We start from the raw sequence: 24,284 nt of genomic DNA on the forward strand, positions 1-24,284 counted from the left end.
AGTCTGAGTGCGGTACCCTGCACGAACATTCCTTGCTCAAACTACAATTTAAATAACATAATAATAATGTATTTACATTTTTTCCCCTGGCAAAATATTTTATTTTTACCGCAACGAAGTAGCGCAGCTATCCGTTAATTGTGCAGGAACCATAAAATATATTACCTGTCAACTATGTCCTTTCATAGGGCTTGCATTACCTCAACTTTTATTATATTAAAATAGTTTAAACGTTAAGCGTGAAGAGAACTGACAGATAGACGAAAGATAGAGATGAATTCTGCGTGACATTCCAAGCAATAAATCTAGTAATAAATAAAAAATAAAAACACTACATAAAATTAATTATTGTTTATTTATCATTTACCTTCCTCCTCGACCGAGTCGCCGGCCTCTCCTCCAGTTTGCCCGGACTGGTGGCTCGAATCAACGCTTTCTTATCTGGTTTTGTCAACTTCTCTGATTTCGTCGCCAATTTTCCAGATTTAGTGTCTAATTTTTCTGTTTTAGTTACCGATTTAAGAGATTTAGTCGCCAATTTTTTTGATAGAGTCTCCAATTTATCTGCTTTAATCAACTCCTCGGATTTAGTCACTAACTTCTCCGGCTTGGTCGCCAACTGCTCCGACTTAGTCACCAATTTTTCTGACTTAGTCGCAGACTTCTCCGTTCTAGTCGCCAATGGTGTTTCCACCGCAGATCGTTTTCTGGCCGTCTCCCGCATGTAGTTCTGTGTCATCTGAGCTGCTTTCGGTGTTAGGAACTCACTCTCTAAATTCTTAACTATTCTCCTGGAATAAGTCTTTATGGACGTCATCGGAGTAAAGAACTGTTCGCCGGGCGTGGCCTGCGCCGGCGTATAAAATATTTGCGGCGTCTTCGGCGTCTCCTGCCCTATAGCCTGCAACTTCGGCCTCGCTTTCGGCTTCGGCGTCATGTCCTCTATCTTGATCGGCTTGGGCACCGGCACCTTGAACTCCTTCTCCGCCTCGGAATCCGACTCCTCGGCCGCGTCTAAATTCATCTTGATAACTTTGAGCCGCTTGGGCACCTCGTCCGCCTTTATTTTGAGATCGGTCTCCATTTTCTGCACCAGTTTACTTTCCGGAGTGCGGACCTCGACCGGCGGTATCGGCTCTTCGAAGTCGGCGTCGGGGTGTCTCTTTATCTTTCTATCGTTCCTCAATTTCGCCGCGGTGACCATCAGATTCGAAATTTCGTTCGCGACGTACTCGTCGGAGGCGTTTTCGGCGAGCAGCTCGTGTATTTTGACGAAATTCTCGTTCGCCCGGTCGATATTGTTCTGCGACAGCTCAAAGAACGACAGCTCTATCAGGAATTCCATTTCCATATTTCTGTACTCCTTCTCATACGAAACTCGGAGGACATCGCAGATTTCATTATTGAACTTGCCCCTGTAGTTTCTGAATATATCTTCGAGCTTCAGTTTGGCGAGTTCGAAGGTTTCGGTGGCGCCGTCGTAGTAGTTTCTGGCGATATGGAACTCCTTGGCGCGGTAGTACATGGAGGCCTCGAGCGCTTCAAACTCGCAGGTGAGGAGGGCGGGGGCGGGCGTGGCGCAGGCGGGGCAGGCGCAGGAGGCGTGGCTCAGGAACTGTTGCGTCACGTGCGCGGACACGCGGCGCGCGGGTTGCGCTGGGCTCAGGCCGCAGATGCAGAACAGCATCGTCTCGTGCTGCTGCAGCTGCGGCGTGTACTCGAACGCCGCGCCGCCCTCCGGTATCACGCTCGACGGCTGCTGACCGGCTATAAACCTCAAACGGTTGTCTATCCTAGTCTGTAAACAAAAAATGGGCTCCTGTAAAATAACAGACCAAAACTTGTCAAAAACATCACTAAATGTGGGCCCGTGATGACCGAAATAAATATTAAAAAATAACATCATAAAATAAATAATAAAAAATAAATCATAGAACTGAAAATAATAGTTATTCTAAAACAACGTCACGCGCTCAGTGTGACATCAGTTTAGTCCATCAATCTGAGACTGACGCCAGAATGATGGCTGAAAAGTACCTAATAAAGAAATGATAAGCCGTCAGTCAAACGGTTAGGTCATTCTGACCAAACGATGGACTGAACTGATGCCAAACTGACCGTGTAATCGTTGTCAAAAATCTGTGGTAAAAGAACTTTGGCATAACACTCAGCTAAATAAATTGCGATATATACGTAACGTACTTTGAACTCGTCGGGATGGACTATTGTGTCCATCTGCTAGTTACCTGGGCGGCAGAACCGTGATGTGTGTGCGTGAGAGCAGCGTGTAAGCGCGCAGCAGCTGCAGCGGGCGCGAGCGGCAGCGCGGCGGCGGCAGCAGCACGAGCGCGGCGCCACAGCTGCAGCGCCCGCGACAGTCGCACGCAGCGTGTCGCCGCGACGATGCCGCGCGACCGCACCGCGCACGTGAGAAGGTGACGCGTACTCCAACCCGCGCCTATATAATTATTATTACTGCCTTAGGTAAAAACATAAAAAATATGTTCTAAATCATACAAAGCCATAAATCCAATTTCATATCAGTTTTTTTGCTAATAAAATGTATTGGCTTTCAAAATTTAAGCAACAAATACAATTAATATTTAAATCATTTCATTTACATTATAACAAATTAATATGCAAGTATCGACGTTGGAGAGCCATGCTTCGGCACGAATGGGCCGGCTCGACCGGAGAAATACCAAGTTCTCACAGAAAACCGGCGTGAAACAGCGCTTACGCTGTGTTTCGCCGAGTGAGTGAGTTTACCGGAGGCCCAATCCCCTACCCGATTCCCTTCCCTACCCTCCCCTATTCCCTTCCCTTCCCATCCCTACCGTCCCCTATTACCCTATTCCCTCTTAAAAGGCCAGCAACGCACCTACAGCTCTTCTGAATTTGCGAGTGTAAAAATAGCTCCCACACCGGTTTCGGTGACGGTGGCCGGTTTCATTGAAACCAGGCCAGCTACGCAGGAGTAATTTTATAGTGCCCAAGTGTGTGCGCAGTAGTACACAAGAGCACTCTCTATTCCTTTACTCTCATAACCCAGTGGGACGGCAGACCGACACGACTGGCGAGAGATCAGGCGCAGGACCGACTTTTTACATGCCCATCCGACGCATGGATCATCTTACTTGTCAGACAATCAGGTGATCAGCCTGCATTGTCCTAACCAAACTTGGAAATAACATGCTTCCAACGCGGGAATCGAACCCACGACCTCCGAGTCAAGAGCCGCGCTCTGTACCACTAGACCACGGAGGCGTTCAACTCGCTGCGAGTGTCCATGGGCGACGGCAGTTGCTTTCCATCAGGTGACCCGTTTGCTCGTTTGCCTCCTTATTTCATAAAAAAAAAACTACTAAAATAAAATAATATTTTAACGTCATATTATACCATAAGCGTGAGAAGCGAGGTAGTGTCGTTGCAGCGCGGTGGCGGCGCTGAGCGCGGACGGCGCGTCGCGCGACGCACACAGCTGCGTCTGCGCCTCCATTAACCGCCCTACGGCTAGGTCCACTGAAATTTTCAATTAGCATTACATCCTTCCTAATAAAAATAAAAACATGTTAATTATGCATTAGCTATACAATATTAATTGTCCTTGTCTGTTTTTTTTTATTATTGGAAAAAGTTTTTGATATACAAGAACAAAATATTATTTTTAAGCAATAAAATTAATCCAGTAGTTTCTGAACGTCTTCCATGTAAAAAAATATTGCGTTTTGTAACTTGACTGCCATTTCTCACTTATAAATTCAAGTACTAATCTTAATATTACCCGATTTTGTTAAAAAATATACATGTGCAAAGGTACACATGTGCTGACCTTATGAAATAAAGAATATGTGCAAAATGTTTAGGGTGGGTTGCACCAAAGGCGTAGTTATAGTTAAGGTTAAGGTTATAGTCAAATATGGTGTCCATCATAAACCTATAATGCTAAAGACCAACAAAGAGTGCGAGAGAGAAGAAAATCCTTTATGGAATTATAACAAGATGAAAAGAGAGAGGCAGTCTAATGAAAATTGTAACAACTTTTATTTGACAGGTCGTCAAAAGTCGTCAATCGTTTTTATGCCCTTTCGTATTTGCAATTTATTATTTAAATCGTATGTTATTTTCAACAAATACTTTTATATATAACAATAATAACTTGTGCTGTGAGTGATTGCAGTGTAAATCATAGGAATAATCCTGAAAAATATACATTTCACCCGTAATTAATCTTCATGTCCTAATTGCTACGATGTGTTTATTTTTGCTATATTCTGGTCTTTAGTTCTCTATTTCAAATAAAATATTGTGAATCCTCCCTTTTACTTTCATATTTTGTGTAACTGAAGGTACTATTGTTCCTATATTACACAAATTTTGAAGAAAATTTTTTCATCAAAATTTTTTACATATACGCTAGTGCTTGAATCAAATTTATCGATATGCTTATAGATATTTTACAATAACATAAATCTAAAATAAAAATCATTTACCATTATATTTATCACCTTAAGCCCGGCCGCACATTATCCGAAATTTCTGATCAGAAAAATTCGGACGCCCGGCGGAACGCACTCTGTTCATACATTTTGTTGTAGACCCATCATACTAAAAGAATTTCTGACGTGTCAAAATGTATGAGCGGGGCGGGGCGTCCGAATTTTTGTGATCAGAAATTCGGAAAATGTGCGGCCGGACTAAAAAGGACATATTATCTTATTTTAACTAATATAATATAGTATAGTATAATATAGCTAATATAATATAACTACTATAATATAGAGTGACTCTAAAACTAGAGGAAGGTTTATATTTATATATCATAATCATTTGTTTTACAGATTCCCTCAAGATCCTCTAATAAGAGGAAAATGGCTGAAATTAATTGGGCGTGTTGGTTGGAATCGAAAGAAAAATTCAACAACATGTAGCAAACATTTCATTGAAAATTTTTAAAGAAAAATTAGAATAAATACTATTTTGGTTAAAGGAGCTATCCCATCTTTATTTGTGCCAGTAAGTTTGACATACTGTTGCACTTGTTACTGAAGCAATTATTAAAAATAAGCAATTATAAGCAATTAATGCTTTTTAGTTCATTTAAGATTATACTTATATGAACTAAAAAGTATTAAATAATCCTTATTCTGTACTCAATCTTCATAATTTTGAAGTCGGTACCAGTCCTAAGTATATAAGTTGCTGTTATACCTATTCTGTCAGAGAACTGGCGATTAGGTTAGCTGGTACCGATTGCAAAATAATGAAGATTGAGAACAGAATTAATACTGAGTACAGAATAATAATTATTTAATACTTTTTAGTTCATTTAAGTATAATATTACTATTATCATTACCTTGGAACTAGGTTTTAATTTTTTGTTTAAAAATAATAATTTTACTCTTTTTAGCTGTCCTTAAGGTTTTCTATACTTACAGTTGGTGTTTTAAAAAATCAAAATCAAAATTGCTTTATTTCTGAACAAATCTAAAATAAAATATATTTTCAGAATACATGGTGCCTACCACCGGTTCGGGAAATAAGCCGACGAGAAGAACCGGCGTAAGAAACTCGCACGGGGCCCACTTTTTACCAAAAAAAGTGAGAAAAAAAATAATCTTTTAAAATAAAATGTACAATGCTGTAACTAAAAATTATACAATGTAAACATAGATAGATACATAATAATTGTAAGTCATGTAGAAGTAGCCTTGCAAGCAGTCATTCAGCATTCTACTCCCAAGATGTGCCATCGTTTATGAAATCATTTTGGCTTTGGCACAAAACGTTCTTTGACTACTTTTTTAAATTTATTAATCGAAAGATTTTGAACGTTTTCTGGGACCATATGTTCCCATTTGAATATCAAGGAGTCACCTCGATTTCTCATTGTTTCCATCACCAGACCACCACTTTTGTGAACATGATACCTACTCGGAACAATACAATGTACAACAAAAGAAAAAATTTGAAAATCGGTTCATAAACGGCGGAGTAATCGTTGAACATACATAAAAAATATATCCACAGGCGAACGTCTAGACTCCTCCTGTTTGGAAGTCGGTTCAAAATAATTGTAATAAAAATATTATAATATTTTATAATATGTATTTAATTTAAGAATAAAATATAATATACTATGTGTGTTGTTTACTTTCAACGTTTACTTTCAATGTAAGGACTGATTTACCAGATAGATTTTACCTGAGTTATAAATAAGTAACTTTATATTCATATTCATATTCATATCCTTTATTTCCAAGAAATTGTCATTTACAATGATGTTCTTAGGTCTATAACGCGTTTACAATTTCTACCTCAATGAGGTGTGGAAATGTTAGATTTATGTCCCTGCTGGTAACATAAACTTAAGAAAATAAAATAATTATTTACTACATATTTAGGACTTACTACTAAAATTTAAAGTTTAAATTTAATCATTTTAACCAATCAATAATACAATTACTTAAAATAAACACTCAACATCCTTAAAATTATTATAGTCATTTAGTCAATTTACTTAATTAAATATCAATTACTAATGTCCAATTTTAATACAATATAATATGTCACTTAATTATTCATTCCATTGTTATGATTAATAAAATTATCACTCGGCTTATTGCAGATAAATTCTGTCAATTATTAGTCAATTACATTTGAAATAACAATTACAATTTTACGATAATTAATACACAAATGTCAGTAAGTATGATTAAATTTACTTTCAATGTAAGGACTGATTTACCAGATAGATTTTACCTGAGTTATAAATAAGTAACTTTATATTCATATTCATATTCATATCCTTTATTTCCAAGAAATTGTCATTTACAATGATGTTCTTAGGTCTATAACGCGTTTACAATTTCTACCTCAATGAGGTGTGGAAATGTTATTTTAACCAATCAATAATACAATTACTTAAAATAAACACTCAACATCCTTAAAATTATTATAGTCATTTAGTCAATTTACTTAATTAAATATCAATTACTAATGTCCAATTTTAATACAATATAATATGTCACTTAATTATTCATTCCATTGTTATGATTAATAAAATTATCACTCGGCTTATTGCAGATAAATTCTGTCAATTATTAGTCAATTACATTTGAAATAACAATTACAATTTTACGATAATTAATACACAAATGTCAGTAAGTATGATTAAATTTAATTCAGGTATAATTATTGACTATTTATTAGTTATTACAAAATTATTACATATTAAATTATCTAATACATTTATCTAATTATTTTAAGTTAAATTTTCTTACATTATTAAAATGTTCAAAATATTCCTTATTGCTATAGAAGCATTTGTCCAGCAACCAATCAAATAATATTTTTTTGAATTTATTTGTTACGGAGATATTTTTTATGTCTTTAGGCAATCGATTAAAAATTGTTACCGACATACAGTAGCTATTCTCACTATACAATTGTTTTTTGTGTCGAGGTATATAGTATTTATTGCAATCCCTACTTACATACTTATTTACTTTTAGATTTTTGTTTGTCTCAAATAGATGGCTGTGTTTTTTAACGAATATGCATGTATCAAGTATATATTGACAAGCTAGTGGCAGTATCTTATATTCCTTAAAAAGCGGCCTACAGGGAGCCAGGTATTCCGCTTTTGCCATCGCCCGAATACATTTTTTTTTGTGCTAGGAATGCATTATTTATATCTGGTGAGTTCCCCCATAAAACAAGACCGTACTTAAGAATAGACGCTACATATCCGTGATATGCTGTAAGTGCAGCCTCTTGTGATACAGTATGACTTATTCTCCTTAAAGCAAAGACATAGCTATTTAATTTATCACACACCTTTTTTATATGGTCTTTCCATTTTAACTTTTTATCAAGTGTGATCCCTAAGAATGACGCCGAGGGCACGCATTTGATTGAATTATAAGAATTATTATTATTTATATTATGTATGTCATCAGTATCAATTGAATTGTGAAATTTAATTATAGTAGTTTTATCAATATTAATATGTAAATAATTTTGATTGAGCCATTTAGTAATTTTGTCCAGTTCACGTTTAATTTCAAATTTGATTTTATCTTTGGTAGACTTAATTAATAAGGTTGTGTCGTCTGCAAACATATAACAACTGTGATCAGTGACATCTGGCAATTCATTTATATATAAAAGAAATAGTATTGGGCCTAAGATACTCCCTTGTGGGACGCCACCTTTATTCATTTTGTATTTAGAACGGTGTTTGACAGTCTTATGATTAATAATATTTGTTATTTCTATACATTGCGACCTGTTTTTTAGATATGACCTAAACCAGTTAAACGCGTTGCCTCTAATCCCGTATTTTTGTATTTTTTTTAAAAGCAGATCGTGATTGACAAGGTCAAAGGCTTTGCTCATATCCAAAAGCACGGCTGCTATGTGTTCATTTTTATCAAGAGCTTCTGTTATTTCCTTTACTAGGGAAAAACATGCTAAAGCTGTGGAACTACCTTTCGTAAAGCCAAATTGTTGTTTGCTTAGGATACTATTGCGGTTTAAATACGAGACTAATTTAATTTGCATGGCCCGCTCGAAAATTTTAGAAATAACAGGTATCATCGTAATGGGTCGATAGTTTGACATGTCTTTTAAGTCTCCTTTTTTATAAATGGGCTTTACAACTGACTTCTTCATCTGACTTGGGAAGTGTCCCTGCTCAAACGACAAGTTTATTATATGGGAAAGAGGTGCACTTATGTATTTTGCCGAGAGTTTTAAGCTTTTTGTGTTGATATCATCATATCCGCTTGATTTAGTATTGTTTAGAGACATTATAATTTTATAGATGTCATTAGGTACTAGTGGTGATAGATATATAGTGTTCGGAATGTCAATGTTAGTTGTATTAATATTATTAGTCATAGATACGTTAATGTCATTTTTATTATGTAAATTATTATTATTAGTATTATTGTTTTTTATTTGATTTTCAATGTCAATGTAATAATTATTGAATAATTCTACTATTTCTAGGGGATTTGTATAAAGTTTGTCTTTATTAATTATTGATTCAATGTTATGTTTATTATTTTTATTGTTAGCATTTTTATTAATAATTGTCCATGTAGCCTTGCATTTATTTTTTGATGTTCTAATAAAGTAACTGTTTTGTTTTTTTTGTGCTGTGTGTATACATTGTTTTAAGATTTTAGAGTAGTGAAGATATTTGTTTCTCAAATAATTTTTATGTAAGGCATCATGGGCATACTTAAAATATAGTGTTCTTTTTGTTGTGCATGATTTTTTGATGCCTTTAGTTAACCAACGTTTGTGTGTGGAACTTTTACAAATTTTTACATTTATTTCTGGAAAACATAAATAGTAGAATAGTTTGTATTCATCGTAGAAGGATTTAAATGCCTCTTCACAGTTTGTGCTATTATACACTTCTGTAAAGGTAAGTTTTTGAAGACAATTTAAAAATTTACGAATGTTATCCTTACTAAAGTCCCGTTTTTTTATGAAGTAGAAGTCATTTCTATTAACTCTAGTCTTCTTGTTATTATCGGCTTTAAACCTTATTGTCTGGCCCGTCTCATGGTCGGAGAGTGCCAAGTGGTGTATATCTGTTTTGTATATGTCAATGTTACTTGCTATTTGGTCTATAGAGGAAAAACCTCGAGTAGGTAAGTTAATATTTATCTTTATATTGTGGTTTAGTAGAATATTTTTTAAATTTTTGACATCATTTGTTTCCTTTAGTACATTTATGTTCCAATCACCGCATGCAATTATTTTCTTGTTAGTTTTGTTATTTAAATGTGTTAGTAGTAGGTCAAGGGAGTTAAGAAAAACTTTCGTATTAGAGTCAGGTGTTCTATAAATACAAATAATTATCACATTGTAGTCAAGTAGTTCAATACCGCAACATTCGAATTCGCGTTCTTTAGAAATTTTTTTGGTTATATCGAGTTCTTTGTAGTTTAAATAATTTCTTAAGAGAATACATGATCCACCCCTTTTTTGTGCATGGCGTGAGAAGCAAGTTGCAAGTTTATAATCATCTACCCTAAGATTGCCTTCTAATCCTTTTTTCATGAATGTTTCGGTTAGGCATATAATTTGAATATCACCAAGGTTTGGCTTAAGTGTAGTATCTAGAACTACTTGCAAGATATCCATCTTATTTAAAATTCCAGCAATATTTTGATGAAATAATGTCATATTAAAATTCTTATCATCAGTTATAAAAAATGTTTCTTGTTTATTATCGAATTATTTTTACTTGTATTATTTTTGTCATTAATGGGTTCGAAGTAATGTGTGATTTTATTTTTATTGTCTTTTATTTTAATTATTTTTTTATCAGAAATATTGTTTTCTTTTTTACATATTTTTTTAAAATAATAAGTTATTTTGTTTTTATTAGTTTCAGGTATCTCTTCTCTTTTTTTTGTTTGTTTTTTAAAATAATATAGTATTGTACCTTTAATATTACGTATAACGTTGCTGGTATTTAGCAATTTATATGGCTTACATTTTTTACCGCATATATATGTTTTTTCATAGTCCATCGCATCTATTTCAAGATTTATTTTTGTACTGATCTCTCGAAGATTGTTATGAATACTAGTATTATTTAATTTAATTATCTTAACATTGGAAAAATTACGTGCAGCTAGTTCAATTCTACTGTTAAGTTGTTTTACACTAACATACTTATTCTGTATGACAGGCAGCAAAATGACATTAGTATTACTTAGTTTATTGAGCATACTGGTAAGATTGTGTTTTAAAGAGTAGTGGTTAGTTTCATTAGCTCCTATTCCTATGATAATATAGTCTAGTTCAGTAAAACTGCTTACAACGTCCTGACTTATCTTGAGAATCTGTGTTGCTAGAGCGTGAGGTTTTATAAAACCCGTTACTTTATAAATGTCGTTCCATTTTCCTAACCTATTCGTTCTAATTATGTCACTTAGTCCTGTCCATTGTTGATCTCCATATATAGTGACTTTTTGCTGATATTTATGTTCCTTTTTCGTGTCAAATGATTTAGGCATGATTTGTTTTTCTTTCCTCGTGGTGGAATTATTTCTATTAATCCGCTTAGTATGGGTGAAAATGTCGTCTGCTTGAGTATTTTCTATTATCTTATTTTCTGTATATTCTGGTTGAGGTTCAGTAAATACAATATTCTTTTTTACAAAGTTCATATTATCTTTGTTGGTTTTGAGAGGGTCTCTTGGTGTTTTAAGTCTATTTTTTCGTTTACTTCCCATTCTAGTTGATAGAGGTGTTTGGAATTTCGTGGAAATTGGAGTCAAGTTATTTAATGATTTTTCTAGTGAAGTTTGGTTATCTTTTAGTAGGGATTTATATACTGCTAGCTGCTTAGCAGCTTGGTCTAATTTTTGTTTTAAATCATTGTTTTCCAATATTTTATTCTCTATTTCTGTATGTGCTGATTGTAATTGTATTTCTAAATATATTATTTGTCTCTTTAAATCTTCTAGGTATGTGCAGTCTTTCGATGGATTAGGCACGCTTATTCCACTAAGGTCTAGAGTGCTTGTAGACATATTTTCTTCGTCATTTATTTCACTATAGATGTTTTGCAGTGAGGTACATCTTGTTTTTTGTCTTTGGGTCACGTAACAAAAGCTATTTTCCATGATATTTATGGTTGATCAATTTATTGTTCGACTTGATACACAGTGGTCTTTGCTCCTTCGGAGTATGTATAAAATAAAAAGTAATATGTATTGTCTATGGTTGTTACCAAACGTCAATTCAAATGTCATCCGTCATTTTGTATCAATGTCACTTCAGTAGGTACCATACAATATTTTGTTTGTGTCAATTTTTGATTATAATATTCGTTTTTATTTATTTCAAATTGTAAATAATAGCTTATTTCGACGGTAACTCAAAATGCGGAATGTAATGTTTAATATAGCTATGTATATATATCTGGTGAGTTGTGTTAAGATGATGAATTATAGTCGAATTGGATGTCAAGCGATCAGGTTAGTTTCACAATTGGTTTTCTATAACTATTATTTCTATTTTGTGAAACTTTCGGTTAAGTATATTCCTGTATTATATTCATAGTAATCGCAACTGTTCTACTTACAGCTGTTTCGCCTTCCAGTGATTATTTCTTGAAGACAACAATTTATGGTAGATAATAGGTTATCAGCACTTTTCCTAATCAGAATTTGGAGTTTTTAGCACAGTTTTAATAATTTTTAATCGATTAGATCTATGAGGACTTGTTTATTGTGCACTTGACAGCTGTCAAGTGCACAATAAATTAATAATAATGTGTTAAGTGTATATTATTTACCCCTATAAGAACCTCATGTCATAACATATCCGACGATTGAAAAATCATTCCAAAAGAAAATGTGTATCTACTTTTCAATCGTCACCTTTTTTTGCCAATTAAAATTTATGATATCTAATTTGAAATACAAATCTGTCAAAGTTGCATATTATTTATTTCTTATAGAAACTCAGGTAAAATAACTCGAACGGACTAAACTATCGATAGCAAAATACTATACTATCGACAGTAAAATATACATCACTAGCACACGCACACATTGACAGATCGAAAATGGTCACGCATTTTCGAGTTGTCAGGTGGTCTATAGGACAGTATATATTAAGTCTATGGTGTCCATTATGGACTTTTACTAGGGATTTGACAGTTCATTTGACATTTTGTTATGGTTAAAGTTATAGTTAAAGTAAGTTGGTGCAACTCACCCTTATGGTACTTCTACATACAATGAATACTTACTGTCACAGTTATATTCTTTCCTTTCGACATTCTGGTAGAAGTGCAGAACTTTCGCCTGCACAGCTTGCACCATCCTGGCCGCGGAGCCAATGTTGCCACACTTGTGATTATACATCTGAGAACAAACAGTATATCACGCAAAATCTTTATGTTTAGTCTGATAGATTAGTCAAAAGACAAAGTCAAAAAATTACAGTGTATTCATTTTTTATTGCACAGTCTTTTTTAGTAAGGACTAACGGCCGTTCCCAATATTTGATCTATCTCAAGTTTTGCCCTACTAGAGATAGGAATAGCTCACATTAGATATTAGAGACATAATATATTTTTTATGTCAATTCAATGTTAGCTGCGATCGGTTGTATCATTGTATGTCAAACCAGAGATTTATTGAATATTGGGAACGGCCATTAGGTAATATCTAGAATGTAATAAGGGACAATCTTATAATCAATAAAATGTCGACTCTCGGGCATAACATGAGTTTTCATGCAGCGACAAAACGAAAAGCTAAAATATATTTGACTTACCGCAACTTCACAGATGTAGACCAGTGGGACACCAACGGTCGCGTTCGTCTTCATCAGCTCGGGTATGTACCGGATACCCGCAGCTATCAACCCATCCACGAACGGCGATCTCTTCTCCGCCTGGCTGATGATAACGCCAGCGTTGCGAAGGTAACCAGCCCTGGAAATGAGGTTATTGAAATGTCCGTCTGTCTTATACCTTTTTAAGCTTTAGGCCCAATTTCACCAACGACTGTTAAAGTTAATGCTCGAATTAGTATCATGTTACCTCTTTTGTTTTTCGTATTAATGAAAGAGAAGACATGACATTTTAACAAGGCGTTAACACTAACAGACGTTGGTGGAATTGGACCTAAACCGCTTAAATGATTTCGGTGAGGTAGAAAATACATCAGGCTTTATAGTGCATTTTCGAAAAATGGCGGTACATTGAACGGTTTCTATGCGTTTTTTCAACGGAACCAAGTTGCGAGCTACATCTAGTTAAGACCTTGTAACATAATTTTTATAGTTTACTCCACGCACAAGCTTCGAGGATTTGTAAAAATACATGCGCGTTTTTCATCAGAATAATAGTTAATTTAAGTAAGATATTGGACATTTGGTTTAGTGGCTTATTGCGAACACGAATATTAGTGAATAGTTAGTGGCGGCCCTAGGGGGTGGCGAACAGGGCAATCGCCCGGGGCCTCGCTCTTGCAGGGGCCTCGCTCTTGCAGGGGCCTCGCAAGGTATTTTTTCGTAAGACAAAGGGTCTCGCAAAGACCTGCCGCCCAGCCTAGGGCCTCGCAAAGACCTTTTTTTTTTTTTTTTTTTTTATGAAATAAGGGGGCAAACGAGCAAACGGGTCACCTGATGGAAAGCAACTTCCGTCGCCCATGGACACTCGCAGCATCAGAAGAGCTGCAGGTGCGTTGCCGGCCTTTGAAGAGGGAATAGGGTAATAGGGGAGGGTAGGGATGGGAAGGGAAGGGAATAGGGGAGGGTAGGAAAGGGAATAGGGGAGGGTAGGAAAGGGAATAGGGTAGGGGATTGGGCCTCCGGTAAACTCACTCACTCGGCGAAACACAGCGCAAGCGCTGTTTCACGCCGGTTTTCTGTGAGAACGTGGTATTTCTCCGGTCGAGCCGGCCCATTCATGCCGAAGCATGGCTCTCCCACGTATAGACCTTCCGCCCGGGGCCTCGCAATAGGCCGCCACTGTGAGTAATGTTTTAATTACCCGTAGTTGGCGATTCTGGCCATGTCGCAACAGATGTATGCGAGCTGCAGCGCGCACACGGCCCTCTCTAGGTACAGCAGCTCCTGCACGACCGCCGCACACACCTGCAGCGCCGTCGTGAAGTATCTCGACACGGTGCCTGTGGGATTACGACCAATAATTTTCTTTTTTATATTTACTACGAATAATAAAAACTAATGAAGAGTAACTGTGTCCAAAAATTTGTCCACGAGTCTACAAAATGTGACCCGAATACATGCATACTTTATGCATGTATTTTGTACACAATTTTGTGTGAGTATAGAAGTGACAATATCAACGGCTTTATTTCGTAGGGAGCGTCCGTGGCCTAATGGGTAGACCTTTAGTTCGCACTCCTAGAGGGTGCAGGTTCGATCCCGGGTGGAGGCGTGTACCAATGAGATATTTTCTGATCTCAAGTTTGTACATAATACGGACGCTCGTACGGTGAAGGAAAACATCGTGAGGAAATCCGCACATGGTTGGTCCCAGACGTATTGACTAGTTCTTTCCTCTGGACTAGGCCGACTATGTTGCGAGAATGTCGTATGTGCTTGGGCAACCATACGGACATTTAAATCTTGTCCCAGGCATTACAGTATTTAAGGAGTGGTTACTTCGCTCTGAAAATACTGTATAAATCATCCACTGCGGATGCAAATGCCTAGTTTTTTATTATTTTTTATTTCGTAAATTTGAGTGTTAGTGTTTCGTTGCTATTGCCATAATATTTTAGGGTGCTAAAAGGGACCAAATTCAAAATGGTTGAAGTAAGTATGGGAGTTACATTTCCTAGTTTTTATTATTCGTAGTATACTTAAATACAAACAGATTTCAAATGGTAAAAAGCCTTTGAAATCTGTTTTGCCGCGACTTACGCATAAAAACGCGCAAGTCGCGGTAACATCCATACTAATATTATAAATACGGAAGTGTGTCTGTCTGTCTGTTTGTTACCTCTTCACACCCAAACTACTCTACCGATTTTGCGAGAAATTTGGTACGGAGTTACTTTAAGTGCTGGGAAAGGATATAGAATACTTTTTTCCTGGAAAAAATGTACGGTTCCCGCGCGATAACCGAATTTCGGCGCAACCATAAAGTTAATATACCTAGCGGAATAGAGCTACAATCTCGAGCTGTCAAATGAAACCGAAATTGGTTTACATCTGTGTGAAAATATGTGTACTTACGTATACACACACAAGCATGATTGAACATGATTTCTATGAGATTGAATTGTCAACGTGCGGCACGTGCCGACTGGACGTCAAAAAAAGAGTGCTGCTGTCATGTATCACACGTCTCTTTTTACCACGCAGTGTTACTGATAGTGACATCCCTCTTGCTCAGGCCTTTGTTTCTCTATAGCGAGATTTTTTTTTATATTACAATCACACTTCAGACTTTTTTTTGCTAAAGTTAAGTAATTCCTAAATGTCTACGAGTACGGCCTTTCGTCTTCAACCTTAGTACTAACAAAAATAATATAGTGATTACTGGCTTTACTCACTACATTTGTTAATTTCTCCGTGTATAGCTGTCATGTATTCGACGCCTTTTATCGCGTACTCCAGCGCTTTATGTTCTAACTCCAAGGTCCGGTCTGTTTCGTCTTTATCTGGGTCTAATATTGTAACCTGGAATATCAAAATGTTGATATGGATGACACATTGCAGGTAATTGATTGATTGAATGATTGGTCAAACTCAAATGCGATTAGCAGTATAGACTCTACCGCGTCGTCAGAAAATGCACTTACATACCTACTTCTGTTGCAATTAGAATATTTATGGACTTGTTTTACGCGTACCAGACAACGGAAATATATTTAATACTTTTATACTATAATCTATATATTTAAGATTTTTATTCATATCATATGGTATTTATATCATACTTATTAAGTTATTACACATATTTTATACACATCCAGGGCCCGGGAAAATCGAAAACTTTTTGTTTCTCTTGAACCCATGACCACTGGCTTGAGTTCCCACACACTCAACCATTGAGCCACAGAGTTTGTCAAAACGTTTAAAAGTATACAAATAACAACTTGCAGCCGTTTTCGTAAACACTTACGTCGGTATTCCAGTCATGTTCTTCGGCCATAGCACTAAGGTCCATTTCCGCCTTCATAAACATCACAACCGCATTCACAAGTTTGTGGTCTATAGTGTGCGGCTGGAACAGTAATATGGATTTTAAATGTAGGCTTCTAATAGACAATAGTATCTTATGTCTATTATCTATACCTATCCATACTAATATTATAAATGCGAAAGTGTGTCTGTCTGTCTGTCTCTTAGCTCTTCGCGCAAAACAAGATAATTGAGTCCCGGAAAAGGACATAGGATACTTTTTATCCCGAAAAAATATACGGTTCTCGCGCGATAAACGGATTCTTTATTTCCGCCGACCCATATACGAAATCTGCCGCCCCCTAAGACGTCCCTCCTCCCCTAGGATGCTACCGCCCCTAGGCCACGCTCTATACGGCCTATCTATAAATCCGGTGACTTACCGGTTCCTGCTCAAATCTCTCCAGCAGCTGAACAACCACCTCTTTGAATATGTCAACATCGAAGCTCCTTATTCTAGTGGCGTCCAATATAATTTCGTACAGCGCTTCCAAGATGTACTCCCTCTTTTCTTCTGGAAATGACAAATATTTAATTAAATATAACAAATAAATTTAACTAGGTGGCGCGACCAACTAGCCGCTGTAGATAAAGAATGGCGAAACACAGCAAAGGTTACTTGTGGAAGGAAAGAGGGGAGGCCCTTTGCCCAGCAGTGGGACACAAACGGCCAGTAATAACAATTAATTTAACCAATAAAAGAAGCATGCGCGCACACACGTAATCATGTATGCACAGATAAACGTGCTGTTTCTTAGTTTTATACTACACTAAGTCACAGTCAGACCAATTTACAGCCTCATCCCCTAAGGCTGAAGCAGTGCGGCAGCAGCGCTGCAGACGCGCGACTTCTATACAAAAGAGAGTCGCGCGGCTCGCGACGTAATGTGAATACAGTCTAAAGCACTTAAAAGTTATTTTACCTGTAATCCACTTTTCTCTGTCTGCCCTTTTCTCCCGTAGTTCTAGAAGATGACATACAGATTTGCAAACGCCAGATATTGGTTTCACAGACGGCCAGTGCTGCATGTACATTCTGTGTTCGTACAGCAATAGTTGGCTAAAAAAGATGAGCACTATAACTATTAGAAATTTGGCAAAGTGCAAACCCTTACAAATGGTCGCAATAATAAGCAGCAGCGTAGACCACAGCAAAATACATAGTCTACTCTATGTTTGAGCCAAACTACATAAAAGTCGATCTAGTTTTGGTGCCTACTAAACCCACACAAACAATTAAACTTTTTCTCATCATATTGCTGGTGATTTAAAGTATGCATATTGCATACATAATAAGTACATTTTTATTCATTTATGGATACTATATAAATTCCAGTATTTAAAAGTTTCTTACCAAAACTTAACATCTTGAATAACCGGCTTCAAGTGTTCATGTCGCTCATCACTAAGGATTTCCTTACACACATCTAAGCTCGTCATACATCTCAACTTGTCAAACTTTCCTCCGTCCTCCGAACTATTCATAGACTTAATGTTATTCACTAGATCCATATACTTTTGTGCACTCAAAGATTCGGGCAAGGCGAAAATCATACTCAAGTAAGCACTTTTCATAGCTTCCTCCGGCAACTGCATATCCAGCTCACTTATTCCTTTGTTATAAAAAGCCCTGCTTATGCTCTTCCTGTCTAAACTTTCCTTTGGTCCTCTTATTTCATTTTTCAAATATATATTGAATAGTTTAATTGAAAATTCACATTGTTTCATGGGATGAAGCGAGATAGCGGTGTTGTGTATGTCCGCTTGTAATTTTTTGAAACATTTAGAATAATTTGGACAACCCATTTCTTTTAACTCCTCTAATATTTTGTACTGTTTTTCTACTATCAGATAGTAAGTGGGTAGCATAGACTCGAGATGTTCTGTGTTCACGTTTGTTATGAAAGATTTAGTTAAAAATGATACTCGGAGGGCATCATGTAAACCAGACTTAAAGATACATCCGTCACATTTCAAGAGCTGTGTTGTATCTTTTAATTTCTCTAATAAAAACAGTATAAACTCTAAACATCCTTTTACAGATGAAACATTCTGCTTAAATTTTTCACTCTCAATATAAATTCTTATCAACTGAGATAAAAATGGATAGGTCGCTTTCATTGCTTCAGTGTAGCTTTCATTTTCGCTTGATGTGCTTAAATCGATGAGATTATAAAACATAATTTCACTAACATTCGACTTTTCCTTGAATAAACAGCAGAATGAACTCAAATAGAACTTTTGAAAGCAAGCATACAAATCCTTTCTATGACCTAACACATATATACATGTCTGTACAAAATTTTCTAAATATAATTCTTTGTATTTCATTTTTGATGCATTCTCTATAACGACACAAAGACAATCACTAAACTTATAATACAAGTCTATAGTAAATTCGTTGGATAAGGTTTTAAAGTTTTCTACTTCAGTCTTGGATAAACATTGGAAAATATTTTGGTATATAACATTCAATTCTTTGGGTGAGTCAGTAAAAATTAAATACATCTTTTTAACAACATAGGAAAGGACATTCGAGCAAAACTGTGTTACTTCAAATATATTGATAATTTTTAAAATGTCTTGTGAGAGAGCCGGCAAGAGTTTGGCGACGGATAATTTTGTTTTTAATCTTTCTATGTATGTGATTCTATCGGCAACAATGTTCCAATATGTCTTAAAATATTCTTTTATCAATTTCTTCTTTTCAAATGGCATGTAAGACAACTTGAGGAGGAGTTCTGGAGGAGCATTTGAACCCTGGAACAAAAAACTTTAATGAACACTTTTATCAAACAGAAACTGGATAAGAACCACATAATTGGGAGCTACATGCCATGGACAGACACACAACCAAAGCTAAAAATTTCAACAGCAGATCACATTTGCTGCTGCTCTGAATGCGTTATGCATTAATGCCTCAAAGCCCAAGTGGTCACCGGCGATAACAATAGATATTAGCTATTGTGTCTCCTCTGCGAGGAGGAGGACTAGACACCTATACACCTTCTTCTTGACTGTCCTGCTCTACTACAGAGTAGAAACAGGCACCTTGGTCGCTATGAATACTCATCCACAGAGGAAATTCGTGGCACCAACCACATAGTTCAATTTATAAGCAGCATTGGGTTTTGGACGGAACTCTAATGCGAAGGACTCACAATAGATCCTCAAGGGTCGCAGTGACATCAGGGCTACTTGACTTGCCTTCAGCACACAAAATAAAAGTGTCTGATTTTTCCACAATTAAATAATAAATAATTGCACACCTTCCTAATGATGTGCCTGTGTATGTGGAACACATATGCCAGTGCCTTAGCTTCATCTGCACCTTCCAGCCCTCGGGCTTCTCTCACACACTCTATTGTCAACATAAGAAGTTCCTTGTCCTTCACAGTTTTGCTCCATGATGGCACCCTCTCAATGTTTCTGAAAAATGGATTAAGATTTACATTACACTGGTTCCTGAAAAAATGTGTAACCTGTCTTGTTTTCATATCTACAAAAATAAGTTACCTGCATAAAATACACAAAATATTCAAAGAAAACGGTGTCCTGTCCTTGGAAGGTAAGGTGCTAATTATATCCTTATATTGAGCGTAAACTTTCACTAAGTCAGTGTCGTCACTTTCAACTCCACGAGCTTTTAGTTTCATTAAAAGCTTATTTGCTTCCATTTTATGGTATAAATATTTTGTTTCATCACATTTTGTATTGCTTAATGCATTTGAAAAATCAAAATACCGTTGACGGTTGGAAAATGACGTTTCTTTTTTTTAAAGACGTACCGCGTAGGTACGTGACACGTGTTTGCAAAATATGTCATTTAAATTTTATAGTTATGTGCGTTTTATGATGATATGTCATATGGGTGATACTTCTCATATTCCTTGCTACGGTTTTTTTTTACAAGAAAACAAAAAAAACAAAATGTAATAAATTATATTCCATCTGCAAAAACAAAATATGTTTCCTTTAATTGTAAATGAATAAAAATGAAAAGATGCTAAATGCTAACTTATTAATAAAAATTATAAATATTAACTGTGAAATAGGAGTATAAAATTATTGTTACGAAAACATTTGAAAAATGTCATAATATGCATGAAACGGAACTTATGTCAATAGAGATTGACTCTGTTGAATCGAAATCAAATCGATAAAAAAGGGCGGCCATCTTAAATCGCCGGCACCACTGAAATGTCAGTACGAAATCGATAATTTCGATTGCAATTCCTTTACGAAGTGATTCGATATTTTTAAACTATCGATTAATTTTTGTTAGGTAACTTCCCTACTATTGTCAATTATAATGTGTCACGCATATCATCATAAAACGCACAAACTTATAAAAGCTTAACGTTTTGAAAAATAGAAAAGAAAAAATAAAATAAAACTACGATAATACTGTTCCACTGGAAAAACAAAAATAATTTGTCCAGGATACAATATACATAATCAAATTGACAAATGATTATACTATGAAATCAAATCTTTGGACTTTGGTCTTTGACTGCTTTGACATAGATATAAAAAAAAAAATGTCTTGTCAATATTTTTTTATATGTCAAAAATGCCGAATGCTGATTGCCGCCATCGAAAATATTGAAAAATACTTTGAATACTTTTATGTGCTTCTATGTGATTAAAATAAAATTTTAATGTGTTTATAGTATCTAACAGACGTAATAAACGTTACCTACGCACACTGTAATATATTCAGGAATAGGATGTTCTTAAGCTGTAAGTATAACTTGGTGTTGATTGACCAAAAGTGCAATCCTATATTTTTGTGATTAAATTATATAAAATGATGTTAAACTTCTTAGTTTTTTGTTCAATCTGTCGATCTCCGTTTCTAAACAAGTTCTTACTTTAGTTTCTCTTTACAGAAAATGAAACTATCAACAAAATACTATTTTATACTACTGTCCACTGTGGGAGTCTACTACGTGATATCCAAGATAGTTTTTGATAAAATATATGAAACTATTTTGATTGTTGTGGACGAGTTGTTCCATATTCCACAAGGCCTAACATACTGCAATGGAAACTTCAGTCACTGGGACCCCAAAATAACAACTCTTCCTGGTCTTTACCTACTCAGCGCACCGATAGGCATGTACTTAGAATGTAATTCTTACAACTTAAGATTTGTCAATTTAATTGCTTCATGTCTAAATCTTGCAATTTTTTCATCTATACTGAAATTCATTTATGGTAATAATACTGAAAGTCAATTTAAAATTGTGTTACAAGCTGTCAATCTTGCAATTTTGCCTCCTCTGTACTTCTTTTCTCATGTCTACTACACTGATACCCTGTCCTTGACGTTTTTGTTAATTTATTCACGATTATGCCTCAATAACAGAAGCAAAATCTTCATTTTTATATTTGGTCTATGTAGTGTTATCATGAGACAAACTAATATTGTGTGGGTGGGGATGGTTCTGGGGCATAAGTTATTAGATATCCTCATAAGGAGTTCCAGGGTGTATGGCAATTCATATCTCACGAGAGCCAAAGTTAGCAAAAGATCTCCTATCGCAAGAGATATAGACTCGTCAAAGTTAAAAAGATATTATGGATTATATGATGCCTTTGTAGCTTTGAAATACCATGTGACAACAAGTTTCCTCACGGTTTCAAAGTTTGTTACATATCAAGACTCATGTGTTATTATGCAGCAGTGTCTAGTATTATCGGTCTTTGCTGTTTTCATGTTTATAAATGGCTCAATTGTTGTTGGGGATAAGGAAGCACATAAACCAACTATTCATTTGCCCCAGGTACTGTACTTTTTGCTCTTTTATGGAGTGTTTGGCTTGCCGTATGTTATTGCTAAACTAATATCAACAATGAAGTTAATTTTCAGTAACAAACTTCTCGCTTTGCTGCTCGGAATTATCGTGGCGATAATTGTGCATTTCAATACCACTGTTCATCCATATTTATTAGCTGACAATCGTCACTATGTCTTTTACATATGGAATCGTTGGTTTGGAAAGTATGATTATGCTATATATGCAACAATTCCAGCTTACATATTCCTGATCTTCAGTCTGTACGATAATTTGAAAGACCAGAACTGTATATCCTTCCTTTTACCATATTCGGTTTGTGCTTCGGTGGTCTTAGGTCTTCAAAAGTTAGTGGATTTAAGATACTTTCTAGTCCCATACATAGTTTTAAGATTAAGATTTATAAGACCGTCATTTAGGATTGTTGTTTTTGAGTTTATTTTGTATGTATTATTGAACATTGTGACATTATACATATTCTTCACAAAAGAAATTATATGGACTGATTTTGTAGAAGCACAAAGAATTATTTGGTAATTTTTATTTTTGTGATGAAAAATGAAGTATTTTTAAGCAATGAAAGTACAGTTAAGTTTTTTTCTATTGTTTAAAATTTAAAATTCCCAGTAATTTTATTTATAAATTAGAATTGGCAGTGGTGGCAGTGACCGAATGGTCCGTAATTAATATTAAAGTTCTTGGCCCTTTGATTCATTTGCAAACTATAATATTTCTTCTGTATCAAAGACCTACATTGCCACCAGCTCCAATATTCCTTAATAATGTTATTATTGATATTGTAACAATTAAATTGCATTTTTTAAAAATGCTAATGCAATGCCAATGTAATAAAATAAATTGTTGATTGTAAGTCAATGTTTGATGTGTCGTAGGATATAAATGTTCAAAGACTAATTTATTAATATTTTGTATAATTTTATGTGATATGTGAATCAAATTTAATTTTTCTGTAATTGTAATATTTTTTAAATACATGAATTCAAAATAAAATATTCTTATTATTTGCATTGTGTATTTATAAATACCAAATCTTACTTGTTTTATGTTATAGTGATTGATTTTAATCGCCAATTTAGAATCAAAAACATTTAAAACTGGAACGGGATTGAAAATCATATTAAACATTCATAGTTTTTATTTCACGATTACAATAAATAGGTTACATATAAAAATATTTAAATGACCTAAAAATAAACATGGTGGCTGAAAATATTATGCATGTACTATGTAATACAGTCCAGTCCAGATCGTTCACAATAATTATTGTTTATTAACATTCCTCACAGTTTTAATGCAAATGACGGCAAAAAAATAGTGCTTGATGCAATTATATTATTAAAAATAATAATAAACTTGGTCAGATAAATCTTATGTTTATTTTAAACTTGATATAAAAAAACGAAATAAAATGTTATCAAGCAATAAAAAGATTATGACATTAATAAAGAATATTTTTTTAGGTATTAATAAATAGCATCATAAGCTTAATACTTAATACAATTTAACAATGGTAAAAAACCTTAAGCAAAATCGTTAAAAACAGGAACTTTAGAGCATGACAAGCAAATTATAAAATTTGGAATTACACAGCCAATAAGCATAAATTAAGTACAACCTAAGTATAAGTATATTATGGTAAATAACATAAAAATAAAAAACAACACGAAATCTATTTTGCCAAAATTTTAACTGCCATTTTTGAACTGTGAACACTCAATGCAAATCATAAATAATATTACCTATAATATACAGGG

At 35.0% G+C, this 24,284-nt stretch overlaps 2 protein-coding genes across 3 annotated transcripts; one reads left to right on the plus strand and one right to left on the minus strand.

Annotated features, from left to right (window-relative positions):
* Positions 1-336: 336 nt before the first annotated feature.
* On the minus strand, positions 337-20,485 carry LOC121725571. Its single transcript, XM_042112586.1, has 13 exons — positions 20,225-20,485; positions 19,978-20,137; positions 18,063-19,468; positions 17,632-17,768; positions 17,092-17,222; positions 16,650-16,751; positions 16,078-16,204; positions 14,544-14,682; positions 13,322-13,481; positions 12,792-12,906; positions 3,400-3,522; positions 2,247-2,458; positions 337-1,798 (listed from the first exon to the last, which is right to left on the minus strand). Exons 1-13 carry the CDS (start codon positions 20,383-20,385, stop codon positions 353-355), a joined length of 4,419 nt encoding a protein of 1,472 aa, XP_041968520.1. The 5' UTR covers positions 20,386-20,485; the 3' UTR covers positions 337-352.
* Positions 20,486-21,290: 805 nt separating this feature from the next.
* On the plus strand, positions 21,291-23,460 carry LOC121725576 (putative Dol-P-Glc:Glc(2)Man(9)GlcNAc(2)-PP-Dol alpha-1,2-glucosyltransferase). Of its 2 annotated transcripts, none has more exons than XM_042112596.1 (2): positions 21,291-21,451; positions 21,601-23,460. In XM_042112596.1, exon 2 carries the CDS (start codon positions 21,604-21,606, stop codon positions 23,044-23,046), a length of 1,443 nt encoding a protein of 480 aa, XP_041968530.1. In that variant the 5' UTR covers positions 21,291-21,451; positions 21,601-21,603; the 3' UTR covers positions 23,047-23,460. The 2 variants fall into 2 exon arrangements, with proteins under 2 accessions (XP_041968530.1, XP_041968531.1); XM_042112597.1 differs by having other exon boundaries at positions 21,291-21,440.
* Positions 23,461-24,284: the final 824 nt, after the last annotated feature.

Source organism: Aricia agestis, chromosome 3 (assembly GCF_905147365.1).
Source record: "Aricia agestis chromosome 3, ilAriAges1.1, whole genome shotgun sequence".
Lineage (NCBI taxonomy): Eukaryota > Metazoa > Arthropoda > Insecta > Lepidoptera > Lycaenidae > Aricia > Aricia agestis.